We start from the raw sequence: 17663 nt of genomic DNA on the forward strand, positions 1-17663 counted from the left end.
GTATCAATATATGTCCGCGTCAACACTGTTGTCGGTAATACTTCCGAAGAAATTAAAAACAAACAGCATAGCACGTGTTGATACTCCCTACCTTCTTCCAATATTTAATCACTAATTAAACCAGTTTAATTAAAATTCATATCGAGTATATCTGTCGTTGTCGTACTAACGACAAGAATTCCATACGAGAAACGAAAAAGGAAACATCGACAAAGAGTAAGATTTTTTATGACCAACAAGGACGTGGGACCCGGATATGTGAGTGCCATTTCTTTAATTTCCGCTATGTTATTAATTTATAGATCTAATAAATAATCATTTTACGATTGGGGGATTTTTTCCAATTGATGACGCATTGCTTGGTTAAGGACGGGTTAAACATTTCAACATTTAGGCGGTCAAAGTTACGCAAATTAGAAATCAATTAGTCCGGAAACGATTTAAATTGACCCATTCTTCTTTATATACTGACGTCCAGCGCCAGAATGTATGAATTCTACCAATGAATATAATGCGTCAATGGGGAGAATGCGGCGCTAGTACAATATATTACTGATAAAATCATGCAGAAAAATGAATTCAAGTGGATTGCACTTACTCAAGAGGGTTGTTCTGTGGTAGCTCTATTGTTGAAACTAAAGATACGTCTGTATTTGTTCGTTTGTTTTATACCTTCCACTTAAAACATAATCCACGGGGTGGCAGATACGCTTTGTTAAGTAAATAGGTGCCATCCCAATCAATTTCCTTCTTGTAGAGTGTACTTTTAGGGCAGTTTGTCATCGCATGTGGAAAGGGTAAGTTTATGTATTGGTTTAGAAACTAAATAGCAAACCACGTGATTCGTTTAACCTAATTCCATTTCAAGATATGTATAAAAGGTAAAAATATAAAATTTGCTTCACGATTTCAAAATTTTCTTTTCGAGATACCTAATAATTGCTTACTAAATGTATTTAATTAAACAAACACTATGCAACTTATAATTGAGCGTATTAAACCAATTTCACCTTAAGTTCCCCAGATCCAGCCCTTATAGAATTCGAAATTTTGAATTATTATATTTCGTTAGGAAGTCGATTGCGTACGATTTAAGACGCTAGAGTGAAGATGCATATTTTTCGGTGGAATAGAGAGTTGCTGATTTTCCTAAAAAAAAAGAAAAGGAAGAAAAAATGTAAAATGGATATAGGTAATCGTAAAATAAATTCGTAAATTTTTACAATTTGTGCCTATATAACTCGCATCAGAAGCGGAAAATTTGTGTATCTAATTACCTACTTCGAAGTGCTTTCTATTTTGGCAATAATTTCAGTAATTTTTTGAATAATTTAGTAATTCTAAATATATTTTGGGCAATTACAAGCAATCTGGTAACACAGACTGTAATTCGATTACTTCTGAGTCTCAATAATTTGACAACATACCACATTGTCTACATTACCTACTGGTATTCCGCATACTGTCACAATACGAGTATCGTTCAGACTGTGGTATCAATCCAAAGTCGTACGATAAGTTGTACGACAAATTGTACCATCTGTAGGGCTTTTAACGCTCACATTGGATCCGACTACGCGCGACTTTTGGTGGTACGTATAGTCGCACGATTGCACACGAACTTTGCTGGATGTAGGAATGAAATCGGTGCTTTCAGATTGCTTTTAAATCCGACCTGCGACTCGATCCCATCCAGCTAGGTTTTTCATCCGACTTGGCAGTGCATTTTTGAATGAAATGTTAATTTCGTTAATTCAAGACGTTTGTTAATTATGAAATCGGTAATAAATAATGCGTTTAAGATCGAATTTACACGAAAATTATATAAATGTGTTAGATTCTCCCTCGCGACTCCGTACGCTCGATATTAAGGGATATTACCTCGGATATTATGATATCCAGCGAGCAGAATGTATTTAAACACATGGGCATTGTACGGCGAAAATGACTTGGTGCATGTATCGATCGGACACGACATAGCAGAGTGCGATATTAACGAGAAGTTAAAAAAAATCCTATAATCTGATTGGGCCCAATTGTGAAGCGAGGAGACACAGAGACACAAAAAAATTGTATTAAAATTTTTCCACCCGTTTAACAGCCGCTGAATAAATATTTGAGAGTAATCTGACAAGGCTGTCATCCACTCCTCTTTCTGGCCTAAAACCGTATTGCCTATTCATGAAGGTAAAGGAACGATTCAAGGAGGTTATAATGTGTTTTCGAATACTTTAGATATACTCACTGTCAAAGCAGTGGCCGTGGGGAAAATATTACTTACTTACCTACATTAGATGAGTCCCTAAAGTTTCTTTCCATTGAAACTTTATTTAGCACCTAAAATTATAGTTGGCTCAGTAATCCTATAGAAAATTGCACACATAAACCCAAAAGTGTTGTTACAAAAAGCTGCAAACTTGCAGAATGAGACCCTACATAGAAAGTTAAAACTGTAATAGAAGCCCGAAAAACGGTAATCGTTTTCCCTTTTTCACCAAATCAAAAGCGGTCATCTCTAGAAAATGAACCACATTTATCAGAATGAAGAATGACCAGCAATATCTGATTTTGACTACATACCATCGAGTGGATCAGGTAAATTTATGGCAGAGTTTCTGCAAAATAAACCAAACTTCTCCATTGACATCGCCGTATTGGAAAATGGCTTGAAATGATAGCTCCCAAATAACGGGCGATCAAAAATGAGTAGCTATCGCTTTCGAAGTTCAAGTTCAGGATACCTACTATGCGATCAAAAATGAGTTGCTGTCGAGTTACCTTTGGAATTTTTGTTTAGATGAGAAATCGTACTTCATTTGAACTTCCAAAGGCGACTCGACAGCAACTCATTTTTGATCGCCCGTTAAGAGTTTCCATGTAAAGAAAAATTCCAAAGGTGACTCAACCGCAACTCATTTTTGATCTCATATAGTAGCAATGACATAATTGTTCCTTGCACAAAGACAAACTGAAGCCACTTACAGCCTTTTGTAACAAATACGAAGGCATAGTAGATAGGAGCAATCATGGTCGTAAATTTACCTAACAGTTGAACTTAAAAGGGGTGTAGGTGGATAAGTTGCGCGTACTGTACTGATAGTACGGTGCAATTAGTCGAAAAAACGGCTTAACCTCAACATCCAAACTAAAAGTTTCCCATCAACTGCAAATTGTTCTATACATTCCACATATTGCTTGGTAAAAAGTTACACCATTTTAAGCGTCGGGTTTGAATGGAAAAGGTAAATTAGTAGTTTTTGGAGTTTTTCTTAAATATTTAGAAAACTATGGGGTTTGGCGAGAAAAATACGATATCTAAAAATAATCTACATTAAATTGCGAATAAAAATAGTCTTATGTATAATCTTGCTCAAGTGAAAGATTCCAGAGTTACGGAGGGTGTAAAAGTAGACATTTTTCGTATTTTTTCGATTTTCTGGAAAAATGAAATTATGTTTGAAGCAAAGAACACTGAAGATCTCGCTTGTTTTCGTTACCAGTGTTACTTGCAGGCTATTTCAAAGCATCCTACAGGTACATTCAAAGTTCAAGTTGGCTGCGCTTCTCTCCGCTTCAGCAGCTACCAGGCAGAACATTTATTTAGAACCTTCCACCAGGTGTAGCAGTGGCTGCATGAGAAGAAGAACCCGCTGAAGTGAGGATGGAAGATTGTCGAACACCTGAGAGCAATAACAACACATACTGCAACTCCCCAGGAATTACTGTCCCTCATAGTGGAAGTCCCTTTAAAAAATGGCCCCGCTTGAGAAGATGGTATGGGTAAGGTTATCGTTCCTTCAAGGACTTATTAGTAACATACCACCGGTCGCTAAAGCGCAATTTATTTTAACAAAAAAATTAGTTTCCTTAGTGATAATCTCATATTTTTTCCAAAAGAATCTAAAAAAAAACATGAAAAATTTCTACTGTTACACTCTCCGTAGGTATCTCTAGAGCGGTTCAATTTAGCAAGATTAAATACGAGGCCATTTTTGTTCGCAATTTACTGTAGATTATTTTTATATACGGCACTTTTCGCACTAAACCACATAGTTTGCTAAATATTTAAGAACAACTAATCAAAACTACTAATTTTCCAACTTTTCTCCCCCCTCCCAAGCAAACCCGATGCTTAAAATGGTATAACTTTCTACCAAACAATCTGTGGACTGTATAGAACAATTTGCAGTTGGAGGGAAACTTTTACTTTGGATGTTGAGGTTTGGGTCTAATTGCACTGTACTAATGATTCACTACTACAGTGATTATATATGTATAAGCCTTGAATAAGGAAGATAAGTTAAAATTCGTTATTGTTATTACAACCTATAGTAGTCCATTAAAGGGAATTGACATGAAAAAAAAAACTAAATTTGATATTTTTTGGTTTTGCGCATGCGCAGCGTCAAAAATTTGGTTAACAAACGACGTTTTCGAAATATTGTTCTGCGCATGCGTAGTGCCAACTTATTTATTTATGAAAGCATTTAAATGAAATTTGATACATAGGCATTTGGAATAAAAGCAAACACCAAGTTAAAAATTTGATTTTGCGCAAGCGCACTGTCAACTTTCTTATTTACCAAAGCATTTAAATTACATTTTTTTATTTGTATACACTCCGTCATTAGGTAGTATCCCAACTGTGCGAAAAGTATTTCCAAACTTGATATTATACGTAGTAAAATAAAAAATTAGCTATTTTACAATTGACAATGTATTTGTTGATACCATTAATTTAACTATATAAAAAACTGGCACGTACTACTTGTGTGAAACTTAACAGAATTCGATGTTAGGTCACGGTTCATTTGAAAGAGAATGGGGCAAGGATCTCGTGCCTACCGGTATTTTTTTCCGGCCCCAGCAACAATCTACAAGCTTTGAATATAAAATATTCAAAGCTACAAGTAATTTGATTATGGAAAGCAACGGTGCACCAAGAAGTTTTGTAGCGTATTGCATATCTCGTGCCTACATAAGTACATACTCGTATTGCTTTCAGTGAATTTTGCCTCCAAAACGGTGTTCTGTAATACTAAGCAGTCTTGAAGCGATACATAACAAGAGATCTTGGAACAGAAAATTACATCCCATAATCCTGTTTCCAGTCTAAACGTCGTTTTTCATCACCTCCATCATGTGAACTGCGTTCGAATCAGATGCAAGGCTCCCGTGTCGATAGATACCTATTAAGCGCCACATTTTTAGAAATTTTGTACCGAGGCATAACAAAAGGAATTTATGTATATTTGATAAACAACATGCATAAATATGAATAAAAAACAAACAGTAAAGTTAATAAACAAACGTTTTCAACTTATTATATATAAAATATAACCTTTTTATCATTTCTGTTAGCGACATTGTTAGTTTCAATCCATTGCGAGATGTTGACAAAAAGTCGCTAATCTTTTGATACAATGTTACCCACAGAATGTTGATTTTGTTGCTCGATGTTAAAATCGCTTTCTCCAAATTGTGTAAATAACAAATTACGTTCATTTCCAAGATGTAAAAGTGCAACGAGGGCTAATGGACAACTCAAATTCTTTTGCATTTTCACACTCAAACGTTGCGGTAACTGTTGGTAGACCTCGCTAAAGGACTGCTTCTGCACTACTTCAGCAATATTTGGTTCTTCGTTGCTTTCACCCAATATGATTTTCCAAATTGCTTGTTTTAATGTTGTCATGTTTATTTTCTTATAGCTTGATGCATATGGTACGTATAAGTGTTGTACCTATACAAGGCGTTTTATAAGTACCTATAACAAAATAGAATTATGTTACCGTTTCTGGGATATCGACCATGAAATCCATGTTTGATTCTTGCCGTTGATGGCATACATTCACTTCTTCGTGAGTGCTCATCTCCGCTTCCTAAAAATTTTGTTAATTTACAAACGAGAGAACATCTCACCGTACATTAATTTGATGACCAGTTTCAAAACTTGGCATAGTAATATTATTATTGCACTCTTCGTCCCGATTTAAAACATTTTCATTATTTTCAACCCAATAGTTGTTACAAATGTATAACGGTTTCAGCATAAAGGGTCTGCCCTTATTTTCCAAATGAATTTTTAAAGGAAGGGAGCATCTAAAAACGAATTACTTAGTTTCATTTGGAAGTACAAAATTGATCAAATTTAAATACGACGTCATAGAATTTAACTTAATTTCATTTAACTTAAGCGAACGATGTCCGTGACGCAGACTTGAAGTACATAATAAATCATCTCTTGCCCATGTGGGTGAATTACCTACTGTAAAATTAAGGATCCCTCCAGCTTTTTAACGTTGTAGGCTGTAGCACTAATAGATATTTATCTATTCATACTTACTTATATTTTTTTAAGTTACGAAATATAATAGATTAATAAAATGATTCATTTTGGGAACGAAATTCTGTCCAGTACCAAAATATTTACCTTGAAATTTATATGATAAATGATAAAAATTTAAAAACAAGTCCCTATATGCGAATTTTTGTCAGACAGGCCAGTATTGTACGGTTTTGGTCAGACGTATTTTCCCTCCATTATCTCAAGTAATAATTATTATACCAGAACCAAACCTCCTGAAAGTTTGAGCTTCTTTTCAAAATGAAGAAAGTCCCTAAGATCGAAATGAAATTGATTCACGGAGGAACTGGACCTGGGACCACGACTGTACACGTATTAGAAGCTGTATAATGGCTTCTTATAACTGACCTAATAACATTCACCAATCAATTATCAATAAATTAAACAATAAAAAATATCTAGGAAAAGTACTTCAAATACAGAAAAAGGAAGATAACTTAAAAACTTACTTAATTGGGTCAAAATTCTGAACTGTCGTTTTGGATTGATACAGTTTTGTTTTGTCTATCTTTGGGTAATCTAATAGAAAATTAATAATTTCGTCCGTTCGGCGCTCTTTCTTTGACGACTGCGCCCTCTGTTTACCGGTAAATTTGCTACCTGAATAATAATCCTACCTAAACATGATTTTATTTTACTCGTACCACAGATTTAAATATTAAATCTGTGCTCGTACATTTCTCTATACGAACGTTTCGGTTGAAGATATTTTAACTTCCAGTGACTAGGGCCGGCCCATACGCGACTCATTACTTTGTTGTTGCAAAGTTTCACCACGCTGAGAAACGAACAATCGTTAGCCCGTCTACTTATGGAATTCACAGGAAAATGAAGAATATAATCGAATTTTTCTTCCTCCTCTTTTTGGTTTTGATCTTCTTCACCTAAGTAACCCACACTGTATTTTTAGAATAGAATTTCTACCAACCGTGTTCGAAATTATCTCGTATGGTGCCGTCTAATTCATAAACAGGAGCATTTTCTATTTCAATAATTCCAGCACCACTTATATCATTGAACTGCTCGTCCTCGCGATCTATATCCCACTGATCTATTTCAAATTCAGCAAATGGAGCGCTGATTACAAACGAATCAAAATAGGGTATATCAAAACTGTATCGTTGCTTTGGATAAGATCTGCTAGCTCTGTATCTCGGCCATGCTTTCGCTTTACTTCTGAAATGTCTAGTAGAGAAATTTATTTCTTAATGGAAAATCTCTTACAATAACATTAATTTGTGACCAAAGGGGTGCATTGGAAGTATATTGGTAAGTAAGCTACTTGTAAGGATCACTTCGGCATCAGTTTTTGTTTGAAAAAACCTTGATGGTGCTCTCGGGATATCTTCTAATAGGGTTTCTGGATTCTTAGCTATCGTTGCGGGTTGGCCATGCTTTCTTTTTCTCTTTGATGCTCTATTTTCTTGATTTACACTGTCGTCGTGAGATGGATGTTCCTCTATTTGGAATCAATAAGAATCAAGTGCAAGAGCAGCAGTTTCTTACCAATTTCTGGTTGATGATTAACTCGCGCCATGTTACTTGCCAACTTGAAACCGTCCGAATGAATGTCATCCACGCGAATGCCGTAAATTTTAGCTCCTACGTCAAGAGAAGTACTAGCAACTTGTAGTGACTCTTCTTGTGATTTAGAAATAAGCACCATTCTCATGTAATCGATGAGCTTCAAATTCCATACATTCTTTGCACTAATTCTCTGAAACTAGAACTAGAAAACGTCCTGGCTTTGTATACGATACTTACATTTTCGGCGAACAATTTCAAACATATTTGAAAATGCTCTTTTATTTCATTATCGCTGGGTAAAGGCGACTGAACAAGAATCCTCGATAATCGGTTTAGGTTATCTAAACTAGTTCGACGATCATTTCGGACCTGAGAAGCAATTTGGCAAAATTTAATTAAGGATAAGGGGCTCCAAGTCCTCCAAATCCTAGGATTTTATATGGTGAATAGATTCAGAAAATCGAAGAGAACTGTGCAGATATACCCTTTGTTTACTCACCGTCGCAATATGAGATAATACTGAAAATCGACTAGAAGTCTGTCGAGATGTCGAAGGAATATCCATATTATACAAATCTTGACCACTCTGCAATAACCAATCTGTGTCTTGACTTTACCACCTATCGCAAGCATTTAAATCTGTGCATTTCCATACATGGACAAGAGATAATCAGTGAAGGTTTCTTTATTAACTTTCACAAATAGCTACATTTGACGTATTCATAAATAAACTTGTCAGTTGCACTTTTACCAGCAGATTATTAGGTATTCACTGTTTCACTGTTATTTCCCCCAATGTGAACCGTTTACTGATCTCTGTATGACAAAATGCCCATTCTTACAACTGCTTTTCAGTAATTAATGGTAGGTACTGATGTGAAATTTTGAGATAAGTTCCTTATATTAATAAACCCCTAAAGAACATGTAAAAAACCGGGAGAGCACCTAGGTGTGACAAGAGCAGGGGACAGAAGTCCCACCCATGGTTAATGTTCAATAAACACTCATGGTAAATGGTTGTATATAGTGTTTAATTTAGGGGTGTAATACCCCTCATCCTTTATATCGTTATTAAGTTAATTTACATATATGTTAACTGTGCAAATTTTGAAACAAATCGGTCCAATCGTTTGACAGTTATCGTGTTCAAGAACGGACAGACGACATACAGCAATACAAAATTATAAACGATCTCTAGGATCGTTAATAAACGGCAAAAGTATAAAATTATGGAACATGTAAAAAATGGTTTGTTGGTTTTTTATAATAACTTTTTTAGCAATAAAGACAGAAAAAATTCTTTCCTTGGTGCAAGCCTCGACACCATAACGAACCAAAAAGCGAGAAAAGTAGAACAATAGCTCTTAAGATAAAGAACTAGTAGCGTCCCAACGGATGGGCGGACAGACAGACGGACGGACAAAGTGGCCACAATAGCGCATTTTTTTAAATTTTTGTGGAAATGCGCTAAAATAGTAAAACTTATCAAAACAACATAATTTAACGTAGTATAGTGCCATTACGTATTATGCCATGCAAAAGATTTCTTTTGAGTACGCCAATTGTTTCTCTCCAAAGACTGACTGACCATCATCATAATTATGTATTCATTTTATATAATCAACCTGAAATTCAAAACGATTCCATGAATTAAAAAAAATCGCGTTGGAGTAACTAGTATTGGTTTACATTTACGCGTTCGGGCCTCGGGGTAGTTAGTTCATTCACGTTTGCGAAAATATAAATTGAAAACACGAGGCAAATAACACCATTTCTAATTTACATGGAAATAAAGAAGTAAGAAGCCCACTAAGTTTAAATGTTCTGCTATGAAATGAATTTGTTGGCGTTGCGTAGACGTAAATCAAAAATAAGAAACCTTTTGGTTTTAAAATTCTTAATAAAACTTTTATTTCAACTTTCGCCTTCAAGTGGTGTAGGTGCATATCGAGTTGTAATAATGGTAAGTCAATTTGTATGTTCAATTTATTTGGAAACTTATAGTCCGGTCGATACATCACATACCGTGCGTTTTTGATAGTGGACCTTTTTTTTATTGTTGTAATTAGTTCATTAGGTATTAAAGATTAAATTTACGACGGGAGCCATTTTCAAAATATTGTCATTCGGCCGCCATATTAAGTTGTACCAACGAAAAAAAAACGAAAGAGTAAGAACTTTGCCACAAAAAGTGTACCTAATAAATCAAAACAACAACTAAGAACATCAGTTAACCATGCTGCAACAAAACAGGTCGTCGATCTGTTGACCACTGGACAAAATTGCACAATGACGCTCGAAGATTTAATGCAACACAGACTAACAGAGATCAGTTTATCATTATTTTCAGCTGATGGCATGTTTCATAAGCCTGTTAAGTCCAATTTTATGACAGCTTTCTTCAGCCTGTGTTACCACCAACACAATACCATGTCATAGTCGACGTTGGAATGGCTTGCAAGACATGTAGTCAGTTTGCGGTAAATCTTTATAAATACATACTAAATCGCCATCCTCAAGCCGTAGCTTTTCAGCTGATCAATGATATATACGATGAGGAAGTGTTTATGGAAAGTGTAAAGCAACATGAGCAAAAACGTCGAATGCAATTGTATGGTTTTGTTCCAAATGTATATCCTGCGACAGCGACCAGCAAATGCCTACAGGTAAATCATGGCGTTCTTTCCTCTCAAAACCGGAAAACAAACAAAGGCTGCAAGAATTTCTTTTAAAAGAATGGGTCAAATATGATCATAATGCTGATTGGTATTGTACAACAGGCCTCAGTTGCTATAACCTTACAACTGGTGAATGCGATCCCCGATTTGAGGCATCCTCACCATCTGAAGCGGATATTTTTCCAAGCGGCACAATTAAGTGATTCTCATTCGGTTGTTTTTGATTTTGAGGACACAGATGTGTGGATTATTGCCTCATATATATATGTATATGCATAAGAAAAAACCGAGTGGTTCCGAGTTTTTTAATTGTCGATCTTTGTGTTCAAATTTAGATAAAGCTTCGGCTACTGTTGGTGTTTATGTTTTTACTGGGTGTGATTCTGTAGAAGGGTTCTTTGGTTTAGGGAAGGTCACTACAATGAAACGTATCCTTCATTCAGATAATGTCAGTTTTTATCAGACAATACAGAAACTTGGTTCTAGTGACGAATGTTCAGAACAGCTCCTTCTTAATCTTGAGTTATTAACAATTAGGGTTCTATATAACGATCCAGTAAGCAACACATTGGCTCATGCTAGGACACGTAAGTGGCGGCAATTACAACAATTTGATACCGCACGGTTGCCGCCAGACATGGATTCCTTTAAACAGCATTGTCTCAGGAGTCACTTGCAGGCCTATGAATACAAAAATGCCCGGCACATGAATAAATATTAATATTTTGTTTCTTTTAAGTGCGTAGCTAAATGTTATATTTTTTAGCCACCCTGTATAATAATTCAATTTCTGCAATATATGTTCTAAATATTTACAGGTCTTTAATTTAAACCTAAAAGTTTTAAAATAACAATATTTTTCAAATAGGTAAGTTAGTTTAACCATTTTTTTGTTTTTCGGGATGAAATTCAATATGGCGGCCAAACGACAATTTTTTTACGAGGCTCCCATCTTTAAAATAATTAAAATCATGTTAAAAGCGAGTATCAGTAATAAAAAAAAGGTCCCCACAGGAAACGCACGGGACTTACTATCTCGACCGGACTATTAACTAAAACATTTATCTATAAGCTAGTAACATGTACCTATATATTTACGTTCTTGTGAGAGCAAAAAATCAGTGTGTCATAGGTACATTTAGTCGTACATTAATACCGTTCTTGTCGTGGAAATGTTTTTTTCAAATTTTCAAAACTCTCTTAAAAATGGTTTAAGAGGCCATCAATATGGGTATAAGCGGGGGTAAACGTCCAGAGTACTGTGGGGGCGGGCCTGAAATCTGATTTTCAATTGTACTTTAACAACAATTGTTTGCTGAAGAGAAATAGATTTGGATCAATTAATATTAACGTCCAAGAAATACCTAAAGAAAGAAAATGTTTTAGCGACAGGGCACATAAAAGCGTATAGGTCTCGTTCTGTTTCATGGATGATAATTGATTCATAGATCTTATTTATTTTCGTGTATGTCATCTTACCTTTACGTTACGTGTTGATGTTAATCCAACACAATTATACTGATTAATTTTTTCCTTTCCTGTTACAGAATAGATTGTATGGTGTGCTGTACGTTTTGGTGTTGCTTTGGAAAGTTCCCGCAATGGGCCACTGCTCGTTTGACATATGTATTACGTAAGTTGAAATCACAAATGGAATTAAATGTACCTAAATTTAGTAGTGCAACCATAAATGATTAGACAAACTGACTTTGCTCCAGATTGAGGGTTTTCATTTCAAGACGGGCCACTGATTGTAATATTTTAATAACAGAGCAGAAATTAAAACAAGTGGTTTCTACCAGGGTTTCTACCCTAAGGCAAGTAACTTGAGTGTATTTTCCATGCATTGATCAGTACTTCCCAAAAGACCATAGCTATGTGTGGTATGTTTTTTTTTACTAGAGGCACCTATGGTTAAAATATCTCCATAAATAACAAAGTTGACATTGCGCACAGTTAATTTATGCTATATGCGATATGCTTGTGTTTACTAGAATCGTCTATGAATAACATTTCAAAGAGAAAGAGGTGTTTGCCGTTGCTATTGACATTTGTAGTTTTCGATTTTTACTACACGTGATATGTTTTTCTTTACTAGAAGCATGTACCTATAGTTATCTTCATAAATAAGGAAGTTGGAATTGCGCAAAATACTTATGCGCACATATAATGTTTAGAATATGAGATATGTTGGCCTTTAACAGAATCAAATTTCAAAAGATATCTCGATAAATAAGACAGTTGATATTGCACATTCTGCGCATGCGCACATTTAACTGATGTTTCCAATATGAGATATGTTTGCTTATACTAACAGCATCTTCGGTTAAAATTTCAACAAAATATATTAATAAATATGAAAGTTGATATTGGACAGCCTGCGCATGCGCACATTAATCGTCCAGATTTTTCTTGGCTCAGGTGCGAGCGCTATGTGCTACCGAACGCAAAAGGAATGAGCTAAATATCTTGAAAACTATAGGAGTAATTAAGGTCTCAGACGGACGGATGGGCGGAGAAACTGGCCATAATAACGCCTTCCAACATGAGATGGAAAATGCGCTAAACCAAAGAGCATAATATACTCTTTGGCTAAACATAACTCTAAAAGTCAAACATTTCAGAATCTATAATTGGTTGCAATAAAATGATGTCTTTACTATGTAAAAAGCATTGAAGACCTTACTTAGACGTAGATATACATTCTTGTAGAAAGCAAAGAGGGAACCATGCGTTCCCGCTTCACTCCACCACTGAATACAACTGGCAAATAGCGTTAGTTCGAGAAAGTAGGAACAAATTGCATACAAATCACCACATCCATGACAATCGATTAATCGTAAATGTCAGTTTCCATTTGTAATAACGGACCTATGAAGCAAGAAACCGAAAAATCGGAAAAACAGCTTAGACCGGACGCTCCAGCATACGTGCCAATAGTTAAGAATCCAGTACAAGCAATTCTTGAACAGTTCTCGTCGAAGGAACCGCAATCCTCGCGATATTCCCGAAAATCTGTTCGAAGAATCACCGATCCAAATGGACCACGACCAATTCTTGGCACAAAAACTCCATTTCCTAGACCGATCTTGGGTCGAAAGGAAGAAAACGTTGTCGAAAATGACGAGGAAAACATACAAGAGTTCGTAAGTATGGAGTTTAGATCGGTAAGCAGAAAGATGCAAAAAATGAAGGTTGATGAAAATGATCCCGGAAAAAATAACAAAAAGAAGAATAAAAACGTTAGCTGATTTAGTGTAGTTTCATTTTTTGTTCAATAAAACATTTCTTAAAAAGTAAATACTGTAATTCCTTGTTGTTTTGAGCTTCATTTTGAGCCGAAGAAGAAGCGAACTTTTTAGGCCAGAGTATAAATTACAGTCGTAACACTCGAAGAATTTTTAAAAATTGTAGCATTGGATTGACATTCGTGGGATTATGTTCGTGTCAGTAGCTAATAAATTTGGAAGAAAATGAAATTCGGTACAGCATTCGTAGGTTTAGAAAATTATTTTTTTTAATGGTTAGGTATTGAATTACACCATTTCATATTAAGATGTATATCCTTTCAGGAACTGCGTTCAATGCAAGAAAATGTTTGGTCCATACTTCCAAGGAAGAGTTTGTGCGGATGCTTGCGTTTCAACCAATGGGAAAATAATTTTGGATTGCAACATACCCGAAACAGTCGTAACCTTTTTGAAGCGATTTCACTAGCGCTAGACATCAATGATTAAAACACAACTGTATACAAAAAAAACTGTATTTAAGCGTAATACTTTTGTGAAAGGAAAATTTAGTTAGTTATTGCAATGACAATTTTCCTTATACAAAATAAGTTTCCATAAATACTGAATGGTTCATTATTTGGTTACTATTATTTTACTAAGCAATAAAACCATCGCAAAATGCTTTCTCCGAGTCGGTTTCGTCAAGTTTTTCGTATTCCGTGTCGGTGCAATTGGACGAAGTGCTATTTGATCGTCTCCACTTTGCTCTTCGGTTTTGAAACCAAGTTTTTACCTGTAAAAAATGCATCGTAAATGTACTAATCATACGGACATATAACACACGCACCTGTTTATCTGTCAGTTTCAAGGAGTCGGCTAAAATTTTTCTATCTTCTGGGCTGAGATATTTATGCGAAACAAACCTTTTTTCTAATGCTTCTGTTTGTATGGATGTGAAACGAACCTGCCCCCCTTTCCTTTTTGATGCCATCTGATATAAGTGCGACAGAGACTCATAGCTTTGGTAATGTCTGCTTCGCGAGTAGATAGGTAGATATTGGTAAGCTGGAAATACAAAAAATCGATTGTAAAACTGATAAAGAACAAGTAAATCAATCTAATCTATCTAAATCCAACTAAAGTAGGTGGGTAGGTAAGTACTGGTAATTCGTAAAGGAGAAGGAGAGTCACGATATCAATGAAATTAGTATAGCATAATCAAGACAAATGGCGAAGGCATAGCAGATAATATACGGAGGTCCATAATCGGAATTAATATGAAAATAAGAAAACCTCCTCTAATTGCCAGGAATTAGTACTTCAATATAATGTCTGTAATTTAAATTTGATGTCTGGGAGTCAGATGTTAGTGATTGCAGGATGTTGTTCCGCTATCGATTTCTAAAGAAACCTCTAGTACAAATAAATTCAACATTGAAATAAAAACGTATTTGACGACCACGACTCTAAGATGGTTTTTGAAATAAACGCTAACCACAACATTAGGAAATGGATAATGGTCGTGCGGTCATCCTTTGGTTATCATGGTAATGTAATCTACAAAATTATCCTAACTGAGAAGATAAATTGCGCTGTTAAATACTTTTTAATGGCTATAGGTACTCATCCTAAGAATCTATTTTCATGATATTATAATGTATTGCCATTGGCGTTTGCTCACGCTTTCTTTTCCGAGAAAGAGTTACCTACCCTAAAAGTTAGTATGATGATAAGTATCGTCCTATCTGCGTAATATGGCTCACAGGTAAGGAAGTTTGTGTCTCAATAGTGTTATAAGAAGTGGAAAATTTGAAATTACAAAATTGAATAAAAATGACTATGTACCTATAATTACCACTTACCATTTGGGTAACAATAATCTGGATAGTTGCTAGGAAAATATCCAATTTTATCACATGTTCCCGCAGAATAAAATTGTTCACATGAATAATAATCGAAAGGGTTAATAGAATTATATTGACTTAAAAGTGTTTGTTGTAAAATACTGTAGTTACGTACATCACTGGTCACATTTTTAGAACTTACGCTCACTTTTTCGCCACTATTACTGAATTTGGGCGGTGATTTTGCACGGGAGGAAAAGTCCGTTTTCAAAATATCTTCGATTCGGAATGACATTATACACGCTGGTAACAATAGCAACAATTAATTTGGAAATGAATATAATTAAACATACTTTTTGAAGATAGTGATTGAGGTCGGGAATTTCAAAGGACGCTTGGATTGGTTGTTGTTATCAAATTCAAACGACGATTGTTTCCGGCTTTTTTAAAGATTAGATACATATAGCACATCGGCAGTGTTCCCTTCCTTCCTTAATAGTTCCTTTATTTTTATCACTTTATGTCATTATCTTTTCGTTTATAACTTACTGGAAAGAAGTATCATAAGGCCCATCATTTTTTGTGCTTCAGGCATTTCACCTATCCAACTATTATTTTGTGCATTGTGCGCTTCGCTAATTATGAATATCCATGGAAATCAAAACCGGATTCGCTATTTCAAAATAAATAAAGTGAAGTAAGCCCATAATTTACAAATTTTTGTGATTGTATTTAGGGTTCTGGAGGCCTCCATAAAGTTTTAGAGTACTTGATAAAATCCGGAAAATGTTCCCACTATTAATTAAGTCATAAAAAACCAGTTTTGCAACTTCACGCAGCCCCCCATTGCGTCAAAGGTGACTTTTTTTGAAAATGTCACCAACAGCTCTAAAAATGGTTACGCGAAAAATCATTGCAAAACAACCTCAAATGTTTCAAAAACAAAAACTTCCAATATTCACTGGACACATTGATACATATACATTTTACAGCAAAATCTTATAATTAGGTAATTGTTGCATAAACTTGTGGACTAACGGGAACTGAGGACAGAACTCCAATATTCCAACAAAAAATGTGTTTAACTGTAATATGCTTATGGAAATGTTTAAGAAACTGCGTGAAATATTAAATACCTATCATAATCCGTTTTAAATGTTAAATATTTCCCTTGGCGTTTGAAATATTAATAATCCTCTTAACTGTTTAATTGAAAAGTTTACCAGAAAATTCGATGAGGGAAAGTTTCAAAACTATTAAGAAGTAACTCTTTAGAATGACCAGAACTAAATAAAAATAAGAAATAAAAATTTCCGTCCGCTATACAATAACATCTATATACAGCGTGGTGACTTGCGTAACGCATCATAGGGATTTCAATGTAAAATTCATAACATGCGATTATTGGCTCCCCAAATTATTTTAGAGCAAAAATGTATTGAAGTTTTTTGTACAGAAAATTTTTTTACGTCAAACCACCGTATTAGTTTTCAATTTTTTTCATACAAAGACGGAAAATTGGAAAAATAAAACCAGCATCTTTTTCAATAATCTACGATGCCATGGAATTTTCTAAAACAAAAAGATATCGAGTTATCAATTAGCAGCAGTTCGAAATGGATTTTATGATCGACTTGGTTACTGACTTGCAGTTAATGGTGACTTATTCGAACATTTATTGTAAATTGTTATATTAGGAAACCGTTTTTAGTAATTTGGTCTTTCTTTTGTTGAATTCGCTGTTCTAAATATAATACTTTTTAATAGAATTTGATTTGTTTTATAGCAGACATTCCATGGCATGACAGATATTGGCGTAGTTTTTGTATTATAAAATTCCATGGCATCAAAGATTATTGAAAAAGATGGGGGTTTATTTCTCCAATTTTCCGTTTTTATTATGAAAACTAATACGGTTGATTGATGTAAAAAAAATTTTTCTACAAAAAACCTTAATACATTTTTGCTCTAAAATAATTTGGGGAGCCAATAATCGCATGTTATGAATTTTACATTG

General features: G+C 34.8%; 3 protein-coding genes across 4 annotated transcripts; 1 reads left to right on the forward strand and 2 right to left on the reverse strand.

Moving 5' to 3' along the window:
* The first annotated feature begins 157 nt into the window (after positions 1–157).
* LOC116163808 (eclosion hormone) lies at positions 158–14383 on the forward strand. Its single transcript, XM_031477937.1, has 3 exons — positions 158–258; positions 12120–12205; positions 14145–14383. Exons 1-3 carry the CDS (start codon positions 229–231, stop codon positions 14287–14289), a joined length of 261 nt encoding a protein of 86 aa, XP_031333797.1. The 5' UTR covers positions 158–228; the 3' UTR covers positions 14290–14383.
* Positions 5022–8537, reverse strand: LOC116163805 (condensin complex subunit 2-like). 2 transcript variants are annotated; one of them, XM_031477935.1, is made up of 11 exons: positions 8394–8537; positions 8132–8263; positions 7874–8084; positions 7592–7826; positions 7296–7540; positions 7060–7251; positions 6817–6967; positions 5928–6102; positions 5793–5882; positions 5342–5743; positions 5022–5189 (listed from the first exon to the last, which is right to left on the reverse strand). In XM_031477935.1, exons 1-10 carry the CDS (start codon positions 8457–8459, stop codon positions 5408–5410), a joined length of 1833 nt encoding a protein of 610 aa, XP_031333795.1. In that variant the 5' UTR covers positions 8460–8537; the 3' UTR covers positions 5022–5189; positions 5342–5407. The 2 variants fall into 2 exon arrangements, with proteins under 2 accessions (XP_031333795.1, XP_031333793.1); XM_031477933.1 differs by having other exon boundaries at positions 7296–7543; positions 8394–8535.
* Positions 14320–15961, reverse strand: LOC116163807 (homeobox protein DBX1). Its single transcript, XM_031477936.1, has 3 exons — positions 15665–15961; positions 14650–14867; positions 14320–14595 (listed from the first exon to the last, which is right to left on the reverse strand). The coding sequence occupies exons 1-3, from the start codon at positions 15939–15941 to the stop codon at positions 14458–14460; spliced, it is 633 nt and encodes a 210-aa protein (XP_031333796.1). The 5' UTR covers positions 15942–15961; the 3' UTR covers positions 14320–14457.
* Between the last annotated feature and the right edge of the window lie 1702 nt (positions 15962–17663).

This window comes from Photinus pyralis, unplaced genomic scaffold (assembly GCF_008802855.1).
Source record: "Photinus pyralis isolate 1611_PpyrPB1 unplaced genomic scaffold, Ppyr1.3 Ppyr1.4_LG2, whole genome shotgun sequence".
In the NCBI taxonomy this organism is placed as follows: Eukaryota; Metazoa; Arthropoda; class Insecta; order Coleoptera; family Lampyridae; genus Photinus; species Photinus pyralis.